This window comes from Hyperoodon ampullatus, assembly GCF_949752795.1.
Source record: "Hyperoodon ampullatus genome assembly, chromosome: 11".
Lineage (NCBI taxonomy): Eukaryota > Metazoa > Chordata > Mammalia > Artiodactyla > Ziphiidae > Hyperoodon > Hyperoodon ampullatus.
The window spans coordinates 78,122,790-78,144,353 of NC_136924.1; the positions used below are offsets into that span (position 1 = coordinate 78,122,790).

Sequence of the window (21,564 nt, forward strand, 5' to 3'; positions counted from 1 at the left end):
AGAAGAGTTTGGAGATGGAGAAAGCTTCAATTCTATGTAACTTTAGCTTCCCCTCACTCTTCCTGGTCTCTTGACAGTGTGACACAGCTGTGGTCGCTTACACTTGTCATAGTGTTTTCTCTTTAGCTTTTATTTTATGATTCTTGGCATTTCCTCTTTAAAGTGATCATTTCTTTCTTTCTTAAACTGTCACAGGGTGATATTGATCAGAGTCTGCTGGGTGATGAGAAAATTCAGGATTAGAAATACCTAACGTGTCCTTGGTGAGGAGGAATGCCAAGTTAATTGATTCATTTCAGTTGAATGAGAGAGAGAATTAGACATCAAATGTTGGCCGCACGTTTTTCGTAAACGTCCGTGTCAGTGACTGATGGGGGAAGAACTGTTTTGTAAGGAAAGTAAAAGCAAAGGAAAGGGTGAGAAAGCAGGCATCTTTGCTTTATGTTATGAGCCGCTGGGTCTTAAAGAGTTGCTTGGCAAAGTCACTGACATGAGTTTAAACATTCAGTGGTCCTACGCTTCCCAGGTTTGTAATAGTCATTTGGCTAATGGGGAGACACACGATAGCTCAGCGTACTTGTATCATTGGCCAGAGTGAAAGTACTTCTGGAAAGCAGCTCAGACGCATGGCCATGATGTCAGAGCACAATCTTCCAGCCCCATCTCTGTAGGTCTTTCACCACTTTGGAACATCACAACCTACATCTGCCATACAGTAAGAACATATGTTACAGGCCATTCATTACGTCAGTGGTTCACAAAGGGTTGACCGGGGACGCCTGAGGTCCAAGAAGGCCGGTGCAATTTTTATAATACTAACAAGTAATTTGCCTTGTTTTACTCTCATTCTCTCCCCAGTGTACAGTGGTTCTTTGGAGGCTACATGATATATTCACAGTCATGAAAAGAGTATGAAAATAATCTCTCCTTTCCAACTAAATGTCTGTGTGAGACCAGGTTTCTTCACATACTTCAACTAAAAAACATATAGAAACAGATTAGTACAAAAATAGATACAAGAACCCAGCTGTCTTCTATCAAGCCAGACATTTAAAAGACTTGGAAAAATAGAAAATAATGCGACTATTCTCACTAATTTTTTTGGCTTTGGAAAATATAGTTATTTTCTTATAAATCTGTTATGTTTGTTTATTATTTAAAATAAATAATATTAGTTTATTTATTAGTTTATTAAATAAAAATTTCTCAGCTTCATTCCTGTTGTGATACACACTGATAGATGTAGACCACATAAACAAAGCTCTTTGGGGTCCTCGGTACATTTTAGAGTGCAAACCAAGAAGTTTGAAGATTGCTGCATTGAGCCCATGTCCCTTTGTCCTCCTGGTTGCTGCAACTTGAACTATAAGAAATCTTTTCCAAGTGTATCCGTTGGCCCAAGAGAATAAGTGACAGTCAAACGTCCTTTTTCAGATCTACTTTTCACTTTCTCTTCCTTGAGGTAAAAAACATGCCATGTCGGTAATTACAGCATGTAAAACGTGGAGATGTTGATGGTGTTTTCTCTATCCCGCGAGGCCCATTTCATTTCCACCCCACTGAAAATGCTTTTGAGCCTTAGAGAGGAGCCCATGGCTGCGTGCTGCCCATTTTTAACCATTGCCCTTGAAGGCCGATTTCATGCTGAGGCAGCTGTTGGTTGGAGACTCTGGTGACAGTATTATTTGTCAGAAGCGTTCTCTGGGTCACAAGCATTTTTAATTGAAATTGTCCTATAAATAGCTCGTATTCATTTCCTCTGGATCTCACAAATCAGTAGAGACTGGGAGTGATCCGCTTAGGTCAGGACATCTAGCCAGATGAGGTAAATGAAATTGAACTTGAGGGATTAAGGATACTCCTTTTTAAGATAAATGCATTGCCCTTCCAGAGAAGGTGGAATTTGTTTTTTGTTTTTTTTTGTGGTACACGGGCCTCTCGCTGTTGTGGCCTCTCCCGTTGCGGAGCACAGGCTCCGGACGCGCAGGCTCAGCGGCCATGGCTCACGGGCCCAGCCGCTCCGCGGCATGTGGGATCTTCCCAGACCAGGGCACGAACCCGTGTCCCCTGCATCGGCAGGCGGACTCTCAACCACTGCGCCACCAGGGAAGCCCGGAATTTGTTTTAAATAAACATCTAGAAGGTATTTTTCTCCTTCAGTGGTGGTCCCTTTCATTTTTTAATAAGTGGAATTAATCATTCTTTGAAATTTACAGTCAAATGAAAGGACAAGAAAGATAGACATTGAAAACATTTGTCGTAGAGCCAGAGTCTTGAGACTGTCCTTGGGGGTTACCAAAGGTATGGGATGTGATTCCTTGCTCTAGACATGGATGGTCTTTTAAATCCCATTACTTCTTTGGACTTTGAAAATTGCATTCCTGTGGAGACCCAGCTCATAAACCCCAAAATGGGTTTTAGATGAAAAAGGTAATCTCTTTGCCTATTCTGGAGCAGCAAGAATGTGGGGAAAAGGTAAAATTAAATCAGGTATAAGAGTAATTGCACTTGAAAACTGTGGTATCTGACTTCAGCAAGTTAGAATGTGAGGACATCAATTTTATTCCTTTCAGGAAAAACACCTTTCAGCTCTCCCACAGTTTGGTTATAAGGATGTTTTAAAGATCTCAAGTAGCTACAGATTTTTTTTCATGCATATCTTCGTATTACACAGCTGCTGGTGTTAATGGTAGCCAGTGTTTCCAGGCATTTGGTTTATGATAGTTGTAGAGAATCTGTCTATATAAACACCAGTCTGGGTATCACTCCTGGTTGCCTTCCAAGAACCTTGTGCTTCTCCTTTTGTGACACTGTTACCATATATCACAGTGTCTCCTTGCCTGAATCCCTCTCCGTTGTCTGTGTGGGCAGGATTGTCTGTCTCACCCACTCCTCTGTGTCCATTATATACTTGACATGTGGGAGGTACTATTACTTACACCACTGGGAGATAGATGCCAAAGACATGGGGATGAATAAAACAAAATACATCTATTTAAGGAGCTCAAAGACAAATGAACTAAGGAATACAACTCAATGTGAGCAGTGTAGTAAAGAGGTAAATACAGATGCTCTAGAGCTCAGGTGCCCTGGCGTTGTTACTGAGGCCACGTCAGGTATCACAACCCTGTCCATGTGGCATTTTAGCCTACCGTTTCAAATTCCTTTCCCATCAAATCTCTTTAGTTAACTCCATATGAGAAAAAAATAACTAACTTGGGTGTTCTTCCTTTTAATTTTTCTTAATCATCTTCTGATATGGAGGTCAATAAACAATTTCTTAGAGGAAACCAGAAAAAAAAAAATACCCTGGCTAATCCTAAACTAGGTAATCAGTTCCTAAAAATATTGAGTTTCTTGTGTTACCATTTGACCAGTGTTAGTGTTTGACACTAATGCCATCTGTTTTTAAATGTGCTCATGAAATACTACTCCCAGTAGTAGTAATAAGAGTAGAGGCTGGGCTTCCCTGGTGGTGCAGTGGTTGAGAGTCCGCCTGCCGATGCAGGGGACACGGGTTCGTGCCCCACTCCAGGAAGATCCCACATGCTGCGGAGCGGCTGGGCCCGTGAGCCATGGCCACTGAGCCTGCACGTCCGGAGCCCGTGCTCCGCAACGGGAGAGGCCACAGCAGTGAGAGGCCCGCGTACTGCAAAAAAAAAAAAAAAAAAAAAGAGTAGAGGCTAACATGACAAAGTGCTGACTGTTTACTAGGCATTGTTCTCAGGGCTTCACTTGTTTTAATCCATTTAATCCTCAGAACAACCCTCTGAAATAGGTACTATTTTTATCCCTTTGTTACACTTGGGTACATAGAGGGGAAGTAAGGTCACAGGGACGGTAAATGGTGGGGTTGGGATTCCAATCCATGTAGCCAAGCACTGGCAGCCCAATTCTTTTTTTTTTTTTAATTTTATTAAAGTATAGTTGATTTATAATGTTGTGTTAATTTCTGCTGTACAGTTAATACATATATACACATTCTTTTTTTATATATTCTTTTCCATTATGGTTTATCATAGGACATTGAATATAGTTCTCTGTGCTCTACAGTAGGACCTTGTTGTTTATCCATCCTATATATAATAGTTTGCCTCTGCTGATCCCAAACTCCCCTTCCTTCCCTTCCCTACCCGCTCCCCCTGCCTTGGCAGCCAAAAGTCTGTTCTCAATGTCTGTGAGTCTGTTTCTGTTTTGTAGTTTTGTTCATTTGTGTTGTATTTTAGATTCCACATACAAGTGATATCATATGGTATTTGTCTTTCTCTTTCTGACTTACTTCGCTTGGTATGATAATCTCTAGGTCCATCCATGTTGCTGCAAATGGCATTATTTCATTCTTTTTGAAGGCTGAGTAATATTCCATTATATATATATATACACATATATATATATATATACACACACACTACATCTTCTTTATCCATTCATCTGTTGATGGGCATTTAGGTTGTTTCCATGTGTTGGCTATTGTAAATAATGCCGCTATGAACATAGGGGTGCATGTATCTTTTTTTAAAATAAATTTTATTTATTTATTTATTTATTTTTGGCTGCATTGGGTCTTCGTTGCTGCACGCGGGCTTTCTCTAGTTGTGGCGAGCGGGAGCTACTCTCGTTGCAGTGCACGGGCTTCTCATTCCTTCTCTTTTGCAGAGCATGGGCTCTAGGCATGCAGGTTTCAGTAGTTGTGGCACACAGGCTCAGTAGTTGTGGCTCACGGGCTCTAGAGTGCAGGCTTAGTAGTTGTGACACCCGGGCTTAGTTGCTCGGCGGCATGTGTGATCTTCCCAGAGCAGAGCCTGAACCCGCATCCCCTGCACTGGCAGGTGGATTGTTAACCACTGCGCCACCAGGGAAGCCCCAGCATGTATCTTTTTGAATTATAGTATTGTCTGGATATATGCCCAGGAGTGGGATTGCTGGATCATATGGCAACTCTATTTTTAGTTTTATGAGGAACCTCCATACGGCAGCCCAATTCTTAATTACTATTCCATGCTTTCTATAGCAATTACAGAAAACATGTGCTGAATGAATGGGTAAATGAATAAATATGCAACGGTACTCTCTATTACTTCGATTGGAGTCTTAGGTAATTTATGTCTTGCCTGTCTCCATTTAATACACACGCATGCACACTCACCAATTTGCTAGACCTTCAGTGGGTGATACCTTCAGAAAGTTTTTCTTTTCTTCAGTAGATTGAAAGAAGACATTTTGAGATTTTTCATTCATCTCTAATTTTCATTTGAGTTTGACAATTTGTTGAGCTTGGCAATTAGAAAACACAGTTTTAGAAACATGGAAATCCATTTTTGCTGGACTATGGATTTGTAATTCAAATAAGAGAAATTTGCCAAACTAAACCACACTTTGTTCCCTAAATGGTACTTGAATATGTGGATTCGAAGAGATGGCATTGGCCATTCCACAGAGAGTCAAGTGTCTTCGCCTTTCTGAGTCAAATCAGATTTAGGCTTCTTGGCTTATTGCTAAGCACTCAGGGCATTTTTATTCACAAGCTCAAGGTGTCAGGTCTGAGAAAAATGATGCCGTACATTCTCTTTTCATGTGTCTGGTTGGATGCTTAGTAGTAGTAACTTCTGATAAAATTATGGACAGTGTCCATGATCAGAGCACATGAAAGGAAAAGTTGCTTTGTGTTTTATGCCAAACGATTGCCTTTCACCTGACCTTCATAGCAGTACTAGGAAACTAGGAAATGGTTTACTTGTGAGTAATTGTTAGAACCTGGGTAATTTCATTTCATTTGATTCATTAATTAGGTGTTACCTTATATATTGTAAAAGAAAGTGTGACATGACAATCTCAGATGGTTGTGGAAAATGTGCCTAAAGACGAATTCAGAATTATTGAAGTGTGTTAAAGTGGATTGTTAGGGTAGAAGACCAAAACAACTAGAAAAAGATCCATTGAAGCTCTGGCAATTGATCTGGGCCTTGCCACAAAGGGAGGAGTTGGAGGTGTGCCTTTAAGGGTCCCTATATTCCTGTTGGAGGGAACAGCTCAGAGATGGAAAGGGCGGGGTGATAAGGGAAGTAACAAATGGTTTGGTGGGCTATAGAAATATTTAGAGTAAAGAAAGGATAAGGCAAACCCCTCCCATAATCAGCATCAGCCTCCCCTCCCACTTCCTTCCAAAAAACCTCCCCAAATAAATCATACAACATAGGTAAGAGAGCTAGCTATGCAAATGCAGCTGTGTCAAATAGCCAGGCTTCCCTGTCTCCCAGTGAGATTGCCACCTCGGAAGGCATTCCTATATGAATGGATCACACGTATTTTCATCCAGAAAGTTACTGGGGTGGAGGGCATCCCATTCAAATATCCATTTTGAGGCTTTATCCAACTGTAGGGCAAATCCTTCCAGATACTGCTTCTTAGTAAACATCAGCTGGTTTGCGCTGAAGGAGCTAAACACAAATATGAGTCTTTGGTATGTGTGCAGTTGGCACTGACTTTAATTCAAAGTACATAGTGTTTGATCTTGGCGCCTGTTGCGTAGCAGATGCTCAGTAAATTATTTTCTGCTCTTCCCACTTCCATTATTCAGTTTATTGTTGATTTTTAAAAAAAAAACTTTCTCATGTATTTTTCTTTGTTCTCTTTAAAAGGAGAGGTTTAAGGAAGCTGAGGAAATATACCAGTCTGGAATAAAGAACTGCCCAGATAGCTCAGACTTACACAACAACTACGGAGTTTTCCTAGTTGATACTGGTAAGCGAGATTAAAGAGAACCTGTTCTGTGGAGATGAGATAATACTACCTATCAAGCTAAATGGCAACCACACCAATAATGCCTCAAAAGTAGAACTCACTGGGCTTGGCAGGAAGCTCACACCGTTGACAGTCACACTGTACTTTGGGGCTGTCGTTTCTCTAAATCTTCAAGCTCAATTCAGTAAAATCTGCCCGGTTCTTATCATCAGATTGCTAAGGAAAGCTCCCCAGGTGGCAGGAAGTGGCCTTTGATGATTTAATGAGCAACAGTCTCCTTTGAATAGCATTTATACAAGTTTATAAATCTATGATGAACTGTTCTGTACAACGATGCAGAACCTGCCTCTGAATCTATTTACTGGCAGATGGTAAATACTTTTCTACAGCCGATTAAAAAGTCTTAAATTGTTTCATTGTTCTTTATGTGATACGTACTATAGAAAATGTACCATTATAATTGATAGAGTACCGTTATAGGACAGGTGCTATATAAAATACACTTTATCTTATTTAATGTAAAACTTTACCGGACAGGAATTCTGTTTCCTTTATGGTTTGTACCCCGCATGCTGTTGGCATGTTATGAATACTTGTAAAGAATGAAAAGATGCTTGAATTTAATACAAAAACACCGCTTTGTTCTCGTTGACTATTAGACTACCTGCCCTGCAATAAAATTCGATTTTAATTATTCTGTCCATATGAAATGCTCAAAAGGGTTTTTATTTTCTAGGATATTTGAAGCCCTTCTGTTTCTTAGGACATAAATTTACATTCTGATACACCTAGAAAACATCCCTTATTTTCACATGTAAAATTGTTTCTTAGTGCCACCTGCTGGTTCTTTGGCAACATAATAATAAATTAGGTATCAAAGATTAAAAACAAACAAAAAAAATTGAAGAGACCACCTGTTGGCCTGATCTAGCCCTCTTCCTTCTACTTCAACAACAAAATATCCCACCCCAACTCCCAGCCCCCCAAAATCTCACTGACCAACCTCTGTATTTTCCCACCACTCCCACTGTATTCTGTTTTTACACTACTGAAATTCTCCCTATCATGACCTATACATAGACCTCTACGTACGTAGAGTCTTTTTTGGCACCTCCTAGTCAAACTTGCATTCAAAGAAGGTAGACTTGAGAAGATGTCTGTGTGGGTAGTAAACATTCCATGCCATGTAGAGCTTCAGACTTGTCCACAATTCATTCACTTACATATAATTTCACTAGGAAGCTTCTTTGGGGAACCTTATACTAGAGAGACTTGATGGTAGTTCTGACCTTTACCCTCACTTCCCCTGGGATTTTTGTCAAGTTTCTTAATGTTTTTGCACTTTAGAGCCTGTATCTGTAAAGTGATAATATTTTTTTAATATCTTTTAAATCCCAAGAGGCAAACTAAGTGCTATCAAAAGGCAGCTAAATAGGATCAAAATACCTGCAAAAATCATGAGATCATTTAATTAGTGTTTTAAAATATACAATGCATTGCACAAATGCAAGGTGGTATTATTTTTATTTTTAAAATCCCATTCAATATATACCCTCTAAACAAAGATGTATGATTTAAAAAGAGATTTTCAAAATACAGCAGATACCTGCTTATTTAAAGCAGTGCCTCAGTCACTAGGTTGTGGTATAGTAATTGTGACAGACCCTCAGAAATTGCTTCAGGACAGTTTTCTTTCTATAACAGCCCATTCCACTTTTTGTATAATGAGAAGCAACAATATCTTACATAAATACCAATCATTGATAATCTCAAAACATCATATTAACTAAGGCAATGGCCAGAAACCAGTTTGACTAAAATAATACATTTAATAAAAGAAACAGTTTTCAGTTTTTACTGCTTTTTTATTATTAATTTCTTTGGAAGTGAAAATGAATAGTGAAATGGTCCAAAGTTAGACAGTGGCAAAGAGAAGCCAAAATGTGATCTAATTTACAAACTGCATAATTGGTGGTATGGCTGTAGGGAAAAAGATCCTCAGAAGAGAAATTAAAGAGGTCATGTGTTTAGGGACTTCCCTGGTGGCCCAGTGCTTAAGAATCAGCCTGCCAATGCAGGGGACATGGGTTCGATCCCTGATCCAGGAAGATCCCACATGCCACAGAGCGACTAAGTCCGTGCACCACAACTACTGAGCCTGTGCTCTAGAGCTCGTGAGCCACAACTACTGAGCCCACGCTCCTAGAGCCCGTGCTCTGCAACCAGAAGCCACCACAATGCGAAGCCCGTGCACCGCAACCAGGGAAAGCCCACGTGCAGCAACAAAGACACAATGCAGCCAAAAAAACAAAAAAAGTCTGTGTGTTTTATAATTAAGGCATGTTCTGCTCTTACCAACCTACCACCTGTTGATTACAGGCTCTCCAGAGAAGGCAGTGGCCCATTACCAACAGGCCATCAGACTTAGCCCGAGCCATCATGTGGCCATGGTGAACCTGGGGAGACTCTACAGGTCACTGGGAGACAACAGCGTGGCTGAAGAATGGTACAAACGGTAAAGTTCCTGTTTTTCACTTTGTAAGTCATCCTAAGACCTCTGCAATTGGCCATCAAATTCTTAGTTATTTGGAACAGATGCTCTCAGAATACTAGCAAATTTTGCTAATGCAGGCAATACAGATTCTCCTCTCCAAAGAGAAGAGTACAATAAATGGCACTTTGGGGATAAATGATATCCCAGTTAATGACTTTTTTGCCTGCTGGTTAAAGCATAGTGCTAAACCAAGGTTGGAATTTAATTCCCATTTTAGTTAGTCCATTGTTTTCTGTTGAAGCTAAGGACTACAACCCAAACCACAAAGAGAAATTTTGAAAATGGATCTAGATGAAAAACTGTGCATACATCAAAACAAGTCTATCACCATAAATGGAAAAGATCCTTGGGGCTCAGTTTACATATTGGTGTAACTAGAGACATGCTTATAGTCAGAGGCTGGCACTGTGATCTTTTTTTAACATTCTTCTTGGTATGAAAACAAAGACCATGTGGGAACAGAGTCTCAAACCGTGTACAGTGGTCCCTAAATCTAAGTTTCAACCTTTGGAGTTGTACCTGTTAGAAGAAAATTGTCCATTTGTTTTCTCAAAATTCAGCGCCTTGCAGGTGGCACGCAAAGCTGAGATATTATCACCGTTGGGAGCTCTATATTACAACACTGGCAGATATGAAGAGGCTTTGCAGATTTACCGGGAAGCTGTGTCCCTTCAGCCTTCCCAAAGGGAACTCCGCCTAGCACTGGTGAGTAGATGGACAAAAGAAAGGAAATGGAGTAGGAAATAGACTCATGTCATGCAATGTGGGGAGCTGTAGTCAGTATGCCTCAAAATGGGAACTAGAACACTATACTATATCCATTTAATGAATATTCATATAACCAATGTTAGAGCCATTCATCAAACACATGGACCCTAAAAACACTATTAAGTTTTTGTTTTGAAATAATTTCAAACTTACCAAAATTTGCAAGAATTTTAAATAACTCCCATATACTCTTTCACCCAGATTGATGAATTTTTAGCACTTTGATGCATTTGTTTATCATCGTCTCATGTATGTATGTATGTGCATATGTACACATATGTATATGCATATTTACGTATGTGTATGTGCATGTACATATTATTAATACATGATATTTTGTCTTGAGCCATCTGAGAATTAGAGATCTCATACCCTTTATTTCTAAATACTTCAGCAAATAGTTCCTAAGAACAAAGACATTGTCTAACCTAACCACAGTAGAACTATCAAATTCAGGAAAATTAATATCAACAATATTTTTTATTTCAATTTTTGGATCATTACTCTTCCTTTTCCTTAGATTTTCAGTAAACCAAACTTGTTATCTTGTTATAAACACAGTGTTCTGTTGAAACCATAGGAAAAAATTTCTCTTGACATAGTCAACTTTTTAAAAAAGGCACAAGTCACTGAATGGCTTTGGTGTTCCTGCCATTCATACACAAATGCATGCATATGCCTAAATAAAGAAACAAACAAAGAACAGAAGACTAAAGCCTATAAACTGTGGTATGTCAGCCTTCTCTGTGAGTCACAAAGAGATTCTGAGCACTTTTGTGGGAAGTGTTTCCTGAATGCTTCATTTGATAAAGAGTGCTTTATTTGATAAGGTGATAGCCAAGTACCTTCTAAGCCAAAGTCACTGTGGTTTTGCAGGCTCAGGTTTTGGCCGTGATGGGTCAGACAAAAGAAGCTGAAAAGATGACCAGTCACATCGTGTCAGAGGAGACTGGGTGCCTTGAATGCTATCGCCTGTTGTCTGCCATCCACAGCAAGCAGGAGCAACATGACAAGGTAGAGAGGACACCATTTAGAGTTGTTTGGGTTCACAGGTAGAAAATGGGGTGCACCTGAATGACCCTCCAGCCTGCATGCTCACAGGGCTGAGCAGTCTTGAACATTGTCAGCTGGCATAGCTTATCTTCTGGGCACTTTTCAGATACCTACTTGATTCCTAAGATGTCCCCTTGAGATGCTATTTTCTTGGTTCATCCTTGGTCTGAAGATTTTATGTGGTATTATCTCAGTTTGTTTTCAGCTAACTCGATAATGATAAACACTAACATTTGTATGCTTTATCATTTTCCATGTTCCCTCAAAGATATTTTATAGACTCTTTTTAACAACCCTTTAAGGCAGGTCAGTGGCCCTGTGTTGCAACTGTACTGTTTATCTCCATTTTAAAAGTCACATGACCAGTAAATACATGAACTGATTCAACAAAATATTTATTGAATGCCTGCTATATGCCAGACACTGTGGTGGGCAGTGGGAATAAAGTGGTATGAGAAAAAAAAAACATTGCCCTTGTCCTTGTGGAGTTTACAAGCGAAGAGGAGACAGAGATTGAGCAAGTAATCACAAAACCAATGTGGAATTATAGCTGTGCCCAGTGATGTCCTCAAGAGAAGCACGGTCCCTAATGAGCATATAATCAGGGGACCCGAGTGGTCTGGGTGGTTAGGTTCCCTGCAGAGTGATGTGAAGTTGAGGGCTGAGTGATGAATAGGAGGTATTAAGCAAAAAGGGGCAGTGAATAGCATTCCAGGCAAGAACAAGCACATGCAAAGGCCCTGTGTCAACAGTAAATGTCCTGTCTGAGGACTGGGCATGAGGGAGCAGGGAGCCTGTGAGATGCAGCCGCCGAGGTTGCTGGGGACTCAACCCCAAGGCTTGGGACCAGGGCAAGGGTTTTGTTCCTTATCCTGGAAGAAGCTTTGGGGTCTTAAGGAAAAGAGCAACCTATCAGGTTTGTGCTTTGAAGGGCTCTCTGGCTGCAGGGGGTGGGCCAGTGGGTGCTGGGAACAGAGTGAGCACCAGGGCCCTAAAAGGAGGCTGTTGGAGCGGTCCAGATGGGCACATGGCCAGGGCAACACAACTGACCTCAGATCTTGTTTCCTTTCAATGGGATCACACAGCCTTCCTGAAAAGTGATCTGGGACATTTCATTGTCACTAATGTAAATAGGAAACCTGGAGTATAGGGAAATTATTTTGTCAGGGCTACTTTATTCCTGGATGAGAACGTCGGAGAAAATGAAAAATGTGTTCTGATTGTCACTCACCACACTAGCTAATACATAGGAAACAAAAAGTATAGAGGTTATCGTTTAACTTAGTTTTTCTTTACCTAACCTACATTTATTGTGTCTTAATTTCTAAACTGTACAGGCACTTGATGCTATAGACAAGGCTCTGAAGCTGAAACCAAAGGACCCAAAAGTTGTATCTGAACTTTTTTTCACAAAAGGAAATCAACTAAGAGAGCAGAACCTTCTTGACAAAGCTTTTGAGGTATAAAGACTTAATAAAATTGTTATTAAATTTGTGGATTAAAATTAATACTCTTCAATCTTTAATGAAGCATATACATTAAAAGCTAAGATCATTGCTATGTTTTGTGGAGTGAATTTTCTGATTAACTGACCTAATAAGTTCAGTTTTTTATAACTGAGCCTCTGGTTTTGACTATTAGGAGTTCCACAATACCTCCGCATTATTTTCTGAATTATCACTTTGAACCTGATGTTTAAAGCATTCTGCATTTTGCCCTCAAACCAGCTTCCCTCTCTCTCTCTCCTCCCCTCGTTTGCTCTTTTTCTCTCTGTTTGCCTTCAGTAACCCTCTGTTTCAGCTGGACTAGTGCCTGAAGAGCTTTGGCGTTCCACACATCCTGTAACATTGTGCCCACCCCACCCCAACCCCCTGCAGATTCCCACTCATCTACCAACACAGGCCTGTGTCCTCCTTCAGGAAGCCCTCCAGACCGTCCTTTCTCCCAGTGACCTTGTTTCCTCTGAACTCCTAAAACACTACCTCTACCAGTCATTCGAAAGTGTCTTTTTTTTTATACAGAAGGTTCTTATTAGTCATCAATTTTATACACATCAGTGTATACATGTCAATCCCAATCGCCCGATTCATCACACCAGCACTCCCAGCCCCCCGCTACTTTCCCCCCTTGGTGTCCATATGTTTTCTCTCTACATTTGTGTCTCAATTTCTGCCCTGCAAACCGGTTCATCTGTATCATTTTTCTAGGTTCCACATATATGTGTTAATATACAATGTTTGTTTTTCGCTTTCTGCCTTACTTCACTCTGTATGACAGTCTCTAGATCCATCCACGTCTCAACAAATGACCCAATTTCGTTCCTTTTTATGGCTGAGTAATATTCCATTGTATATATGTACCACATCTTCTTTATCCATTCGAAAGTCGATGGGCATTCAGGTTGCTTCCATGACCTGGCTATTGTAAATAGTGCTGCAATGAACATTGGGGTGCATGTGTATTTTTGAATTATGGTATTCTCTGGGTATATGCCCAGTAGTGGGATTGCTGGATCATATGGTAATTCTATTTTTAGTTTTTTAAGGAACCTCCATACTGTTCTTCATAGTGGCTGTATCAATTTACGTTCCCACCAACAGTGCAAGAGGGTTCCCTTTTCTCCAACACCCTCTCCAGCATTTGTTGTTTGTAGATTTTCTGATGATGCCCTTTCTAACTGGTGTGAGGTGATACCTCATTGTAGTTTTGATTTGCATTTCTCTAATAATTAGTGATGTAGAGCAGCTTTTCGTGTGCTTCTTGGCCATCTGTATGTCTTCTTTGGAGAAACGCCTATTTAGATCTTCTGCCCATTTTTGGATTGGGTTGTTTGTTTTTTTAATATTGAGCTGCATGAGCTGTTTATATATGTTGGAGATTAATCCTTTGTCCGTTCATTTGCTTGCAAATATTTTCTCCCATTCTGAGGGTTGTCTTTTCGTCTTGTTTATGGTTTCTTTGCTGTGCCAAAGCTTTGAAGTTTCATTAGGTCCCATTTGTTTATTTTTCTTTTTATTTCCATTACTCTAGGAGGTGGATCAAAAAAGATCTTGCTGTGATTTATGTCAAAGAGTCTTCTTCCTATGTTTTCCTCTAAGAGTTTTATAGTGTCTGGTCTTTTAGGTATCTAATCCATTTTGAGTTTATTTTTGTGTATGGTGTTAGAGAGTGTTCTAATTTCATTCTTTTACGTGTAGCTGTCCAGTTTTCCCAGCACCACTTATTGAGGAGACTGTCTTTTCTCCATTGTATATCCTTGCCTCCTCTGTCATAGATTAGTTGACCAAAGGTGCTTGGGTTTACCTCTGGGCTTTCTATCTTGTTCCATTGATCTATGTTTCTGTTTTTGTGCCAGTACCATATTGTCTTCATTACTGTAGCTTTGTAGTATAGTCTGAAGTCACAGAGTCTGATTCCTCCAGCTGTTTTTTTCCCTCAAGACTGCTTTAGCTATTCAGGGTCTTTTGTGTCTCCATACAAATTAAAGATTTTTTTTCTAGTTCCATAAAAAAATGCCATTGGTAATATGATCAGGATTGCACTGAATCTGTACATTGCTTTGGGTACTGGAGTCATTTTCACAATACTGATTCTTCCAGTCCAAGAACATGGTATATCTCTCCATCTGTTGGTATCATCTTTAATTTCTTTCATCAGTGTCTTATAGTTTTCTGCATACAGGTCTTTTGTCTCCCTAGGTAGGTTTATTCCTAGGTATTTTATTCTTTTTGTTGCAGTGGTAAATGGGAGTGTTTCCTTAATTTCTCTTTCAGATTTTTCATCATTAGTATATAGGAATGCAAGAGATTTCTGTGCATTAATTTTGTAGCCTGCAACTTTACCAGATTCATTGATGAGGTCTAGTAGTTTTCTGATGGCATCTTTACGATTCTCTATGTATAGTATCATGTCATCTGCAAACAGTGACAGTTTTACTTCTTCTTTTCCAGTTTGTATTCCTTTTATTTCTTTTTCTTCTCTGATTGCTGTGGCTAGGACTTCCAATATTATGTTGAATAATAGTGGTGAGAGCAGACATCCTTGTATTGTTCCTGATTTTAGAGGAAATGCTTTCAGTTTTTCACCATTGAGAATGATGTTTGTTGTGGGTTTGTCATATATGGCCTTTATTACGTTGAGGTAGGTTCCCTCTATGCCCACTTTCTGGAGAGTTTTTATCATAAATGGGTGTTGAATTTTGTCAAAAGCTTTTTCTGCATCTATTGAGATGGTCATATGGTTTTTATTCTTCAGTTTGTTAATATGGTGTATCACATTGATTGGTTTGCATATACTGAAGAATCCTTGCATCCCTGGGATAAATCCCACTTGATCATTGTATATGATCCTTTTAATGTGTTGTTGGATTCTGTTTGCTAGTGTTTTGTTGAGGATTTTCGTATCTGTGTTCATCAGTGATATTGGTCTGTAATTTTCTTTTTTTGTAGTATCTTTGTCTGGTTTTGGTATCAGGGTGATGGTGGCCTCATAGAATGACTTTGGGAGTTTTCCTTCCTCTGCAATTTTTTGGAAGAGTTTGAGAAGGATGGGTGTTAGCTCTTCTCTAAATGTTTGATAGAATTCACCTGTGAAGCCATCTGGTCCTGGACTTTTGTTTGTTGGAAGATTTTCAATTACAGTTTCAATTTCATTATTTGTGATTGGTCTGTTCATATTTCTATTTCTTCCTGGCTCAGTCTTGGAAGGTTATACCTTTCTAAGAATTTGTCCATTTCTTCCAGATTGTCCATTTTATTGGCATAGAGTTTCGTGTAGCAGTCTCTTAGGATGCTATGTATTTCTGTGGTGTCTGTTGTAACTTCTCCTTTTTCATTTCTAATTTTATTGATTTGAGTCCTCTCCCTCTTTTTCTTGATGAGTCTGGCTAATGGTTTATCAATTTTGTTTATCTTCTCAAAGAACCAGCTTTAGTTTTGATCTTTGCTATTGTTTTCTATTTCATTTATTTCAGCTCTGATCTTTATGATTTCTTTCCTTCTGCTAGCTTTGGGTTTTGTTTGTTCTTCTTTCTCTAGTTCCTTTAGGTGTAAGGTTAGATTGTTTATTTGAGATTTTTTCTTGTTTCTTGAGGTAGGCTTGTATAGCTATAAACTTCCCTCTTAGGACTGCTTTTGCTGAATCCCATAGGTTTTGGATCATTGTGTTTTCATTGTCATTTGTCTCTAGGTATTTTTTGATTTCCTCTTTGATTTCTTCAGTGATCTCCTGGTTATTTAGTAGCATATTGTTTAGCCTCCATGTGTTTGTGTTTTTTACATTTTTCTCCCTGTAATTCATTTCTAATCTCATAGTGTTGTGGTCAGAAATGATGCTTGATATGATTTCAATTTTCTTAAATATACTGAGGCTTGATTTGTGACCCAAGATATGATCTATCCTGGAGAATGTTCCATGCGCACTTGAGAAGAAAGTGTAATCTGCTGTTTTGGGATGGAATGTCCTATAAATATCAATTAAATCTATCTGGTCTAATGTGTCATTTAAAGCTTCTGTTTCCTTATTTATTTTCATTTTGAATGATCTGTCCATTGGTGTCAGTGAGGTGTTAAAGTCCCCCACTATTATTGTGTTACTGTCGATTTCCTCTTTTAGAGCTGTTAGCAGTTGCCTTATGTATTGAGGTGCATATATATTTATAATTGTTATATCTTCTTCTTGGATTGATCCCTCGATCACTATGGAGTGTCCTTCCTTGTCTCTTGTAACATTCTTTATTTTAAAGTCTATTTTATCTGATATGAGTATTGCTACTCCAGCTTTCTTTTGATTTCCATTTGCATGGAATATCTTTTTCCATCCCCTCACTTTCAGTCTGTATGTGTCCCTAGGTCTGAAGTGGGTCTCTTGTAGACAGCATATATATGGGTCTTGTTTTTGTATCCGTTCAGCGAGCCTGTGTATTTTCTTTGGAGTATTTAATCCATTAACTTTTAAGGTAATTATCAATATGTATGTTCCTATTACCATTTTCTTAATTGTTTTGGGTTTGTTTTTGTAGGTCCTTTTCTTCTCTTGTGTTTCCCACTTAGAGAAGATCCTTTAGCATTTGTTGTAGAGCTGGTTTGGTGGTGCTGACTTCTCTTAGCTTTTGCTTGTCTGTAAAGCTTTTGATTTCTCCATCGAATCTGAATGAGATCCTTGCCAGGTAGAGCAATCTTCGTTGTAGGTTCTTCCCTTTCATGACTTTAAATATATCGAGACCCTCCCTTCTGGCTTGTAGAGTTTCTGCTGAGAAATCAGCTGTTAACCTTTTGGGAGTTCCCTTGTTTGTTATTTTTCGTTTTTCCCTTGCTGCTTTCAATAATTTTAATTTGTCTTTAATTTTTGTCAATTTGATTACTATGTGTCTTGGCATTTTTCTCCTTGGCTTTATCCTGTATGGGACTCTGCACTTCCTGGACTTGGGTGGCTCTTTCCTTTCACATATTAGGGAAGTTTTCAACTATAATCTCTTGAAATATTTTCTCGGGTCCTTTCTCTCTTTCTTCTCCTTCTGGGACCCCTATAATGCGAATGTTGTTGTGTTTAATGTTGTCCCAGAAGTCTCTTAGACTGTCTTCATTTCTTTTCATTCTTTTTTCTTTATTCTGTTCCGCAGCAGTGAATTCCACCATTCTGTCTTCCAGGTCACTTATCCATTCTTCTGCCTCAGTTATTCTGCTATTGATTCCTTCTAGTGTATTTTTTATTCCAGTTATTATATTGTTCATCTCTGTTTGTTTGTTCTTTAGTTCTTCTAGTTCTTTGTTAAACATTTCTTGCATCTTCACGATCTTTGCCTCCATTCTTTTTCCATGGTCCTGGATCATCTTCACTATCATTATTCTGAATTCTTTTTCTGGAAGGTTGCCTATCTCCACTTCATTTAGTTTTTTTCTGGGGTTTTATCTTGTTCCTTCATCTGGTACATAGCCCTCTGCCTTTTCATCTTGTCTGTCTTTCTGTGAATGTGGTTTTTGTTCCACAGGCTGCAGGATTGTAGTTCTTCGTGCTTCAGCTGAGCCTTTAGTTTTATTTAAGGTGACCACTCTTAAAATCATGACTCAGTGGTGAGCATGCCCTTTGATGCAAAACAACAGGAAAAATATTAAAAATATACCTCACGGCTATGACATTTAATGGGATCCATGTTGTTCAGACCAAAAAAAGTATTTGAGAAATAAGTAACTCTCTTCAAACATTTGAAGATCTTTTGTAAGGCAGAAGAAAAAGAAAGGCTTTCTAATGATTAAAACTATCCCCTGATAAAATATATGTCCTTAAAGAGATACTGAACACCGGTCTCTGCAAGAATTTAAGCATGGGCTGAATAATCACATCAGATTTTGTGAGAGATATAAGGTGTTTCAGGAACTACTCTAAGATTCTGTGATTATAAACAAATTTTTCTTACAAACTCCATTTATAGTGAAAAAGGCTGAAGAGCACCATTTTCTTGCAGATTGAGGCCAGTGGGAAATGATGCACTGTAATAGAAATCACCTGGACTCCTGGCAGGCACCTTCAGCCTTTTTAAGTCCAGAGGTTAGCTCTGCAAGGAAATTACACATTTCAGTTTCCTCCACTTTAGAATCATCAACTTTGAAAAATAATAGACATAAAGGGGACACCTGTGAGCTAGAAGTGACTGTTCATTTTATTAACCATTTAAATTTCCACATATGAAGAAAATGGTTTCCACAATCTGTAGCGTTAAAGATGGGTTCTCGTTTCCCAGCCTGAAGATATTTCTTATGTATTTAGAGCTATAAAGTGGCCGTGGAATTAAATCCAGATCAAGCACAGGCCTGGATGAATATGGGTGGAATCCAGCACATCAAGGTAAGAAAATAATTCACTTCCATGTGAACCAGGTTTTCCCTTTGTATTTTCTCTTTCTTCTCTTTTAAAAGATTGAGAAACTATTGTTAATTTCCTCTTTGAATTATTTGAATACTGAAAATATAGGTGTTAAAAAATGTAATTAGACAGTTTTATGTTCACTTTGTATTATCTCGATATTGAATATCATGAAGCCATTTAAAAAATAAATATATAAATTAGATTTCATGATTTTGTTTATCATAAAGAAAATCATATATACTTAAGTATCATCACAGAGCAGATAAAATCTGCTATATGAAGTAAAATTCTGTTGGCACTACGCTAATGTGGCTTTTTTTCCTCTGGTTTAACTCATTGTCAAGATAAAGTATTACTATTTCCTATATTTAATGTATCTTTTATTCCCTAACCTACTGAAAAACAAGGCTGTTTGTTTGTTCTCAAAAGAAAAAGCTACCTTTGAGTGAATAATTGAAAATTACCCTTGGGAGGACTATTATCTAAAATTTAATCAAAGATTCACTGGCATTCATTCATGCATCCAATTAATTTGATAAGCATTTATAGAGAATATCCTATGTGCCAGGTACTCTTCTAGGTACCAGCAATACAGCAATTAACACATAAGACAACAATTTCTATCATCATGGAGCTAACATTCTAGTTAGGGGGAAATAGGCAATAAGTAAATAAACACATACATACATACATACATACATAGAATATATCAGATGGTGATAAGTGCTATGGAGAATAAAAGAATGAAAGAAGATAGGGAGTGCCGGGGGTAAGAACTGAAACTTTAAACTGAGGTGGTTAGGGAAGGCCTCAAAGTTAAAAAGTGATGTCTGAGTAGAGATCTGAAGGGAGCAAGCCACTTGGCAAAATAGGGAAAGTGCATGTGCAAAGGCCCTGAGGTGTGAGTGTGCCAGTGTATTTGAAGACTAGGGAGAAGGCAAGTGGTAGGAAATGATAGAAGCTGGGTCAGAGAGGTCACAGGGCCAGATGATGCAGGGCCTTGAAAGGAATTGTAAAGTCTTCAGCTTTCATGCCAAACAAGTTGGGGTCCTTGGAGGACTTTGAGCAGAGAAATGCCATGGTCTGATATGTTTTGAAAGGATCACTCTTGTTTGGCTAACTTATTTTCAGGCTTCTATCAGTCTTTACCCTGACAAAATAGCGAGATAGTGATTAGAATTTAAACAAAGACTAAATAGGGTTTACAATTAAGTGGGAACTGGTCACTCTCAGAAACACAGTAAAACAAAAAGGTGATCCATGATTATACAGATGGGAGGGGATAATGGAATAGTTACTCTGCAACTATTAGCCTTGATCTAATAGAGGAACATAGATGGCGAATCCAGTCATGACATCTATCAGAGCCCAATAAACCAAGCTGTGATCTTAATGACATTCTAGGGTGTCCAGCAGTACCTAGTTGGGAAACATAGAATGAACTTACTTTTAAAAACAGTAACATAATAATTTCAAATATTTAAATAATATATTAAATAGTTGCACTTTCAGATAATACACTTAATATGTTTTTAGATGGAGTGCACCATTTAAAGAAATGGGTTCAATTGTTAATTAGATAAAGTACAATAAATGCACTCAAGAGTGTTCATTAAGTCTGGAAATAAAGAGAAAATAGTACATTTATTGAACTCTTTCAGATTAACAAGTGAACCCATTGCTTTAAATTTAGAGGTGCTTCCCCTGCAAAGGTATCTAGAGATTGAAGAAGGATCTACTGAGTGTATTATTTCAAAATATAACAAACACACTGATTAAAAATTAGTTTATCTTTTTTCATCTTTGCGGCCATCATGTATTAGGTTGAACAATATAAAATTGCCATGTTTGTAATTTTAAAATGTTTAATTTTAAATGTAAATTCATATGATGCAATCCAATACAAATATATAGACCAGGCACATGGCTTGGATGTAGTCATTTTGATGTCACCGATGCAGGGTTATCATTATGACGCCTTCAAGAACAACCATTAACTTTCTGTGACCTTTGCATTGCCAGGAAGTGCATGCATCAAGCAGTGTTATCCCATTCCTAGGCCCCACTGAGCCTGAGCCTGGGTGAAGCTTAGGAAGGACTGAGGGCTGTGCAAGGCTGAGAGTTGGAATAAGGCTTTGCAAGGAGATGACACAAAGAGAGAGAAAAAGAGACTTGACTCTTGCTCATACTACTTGGAAATAAAAGATGACATTTTTCATGAAGTTTTATGTAAAATGAAATGGATGGACCAAAAAAGCTACAATACATTCTTTTTTTTTTTTTTTTTTTTTGCGGTACACGGGCCTCTCACTGTTGTGGCCTCTCCCATTGCGGAGCACAGGCTCCGGACACGCAGGCTTAGCAGCCATGGCTCACGGGCCCAGCTGCTCCGCAGCATATGGGATCTTCCCGGACCGGGACACGAACCCATGTCCCCTGCATCGGCAGGCGGACTCTCAACCACTGCGCCACCATGGAAGCCCCTACAATATATTCTTTATAATCAAAGAGTTGCATCACCTGGGCCATATCACAAAGTACTATTTTCAGTCCTGCCTTATGACATTAATGCATTTTCTAGAATG

General features: G+C 38.8%; 1 protein-coding gene across 1 annotated transcript in view; it reads left to right on the forward strand.

The window, feature by feature from the left end:
* Positions 1-21,564, forward strand: part of TMTC1 (transmembrane O-mannosyltransferase targeting cadherins 1) — a gene marked incomplete at its 3' end in the record, with an annotated part of 271,008 nt that overhangs the window by 246,743 nt on the left and 2,701 nt on the right. The window contains exons 14-19 of the mRNA XM_079715105.1: positions 6,639-6,741; positions 9,121-9,256; positions 9,856-10,000; positions 10,940-11,077; positions 12,454-12,576; positions 18,881-18,958. Of these exons, the coding sequence (XP_079571231.1) occupies positions 6,639-6,741; positions 9,121-9,256; positions 9,856-10,000; positions 10,940-11,077; positions 12,454-12,576; positions 18,881-18,958 (723 nt within the window). The remainder of the gene's footprint in view (positions 1-6,638; positions 6,742-9,120; positions 9,257-9,855; positions 10,001-10,939; positions 11,078-12,453; positions 12,577-18,880; positions 18,959-21,564) is intronic.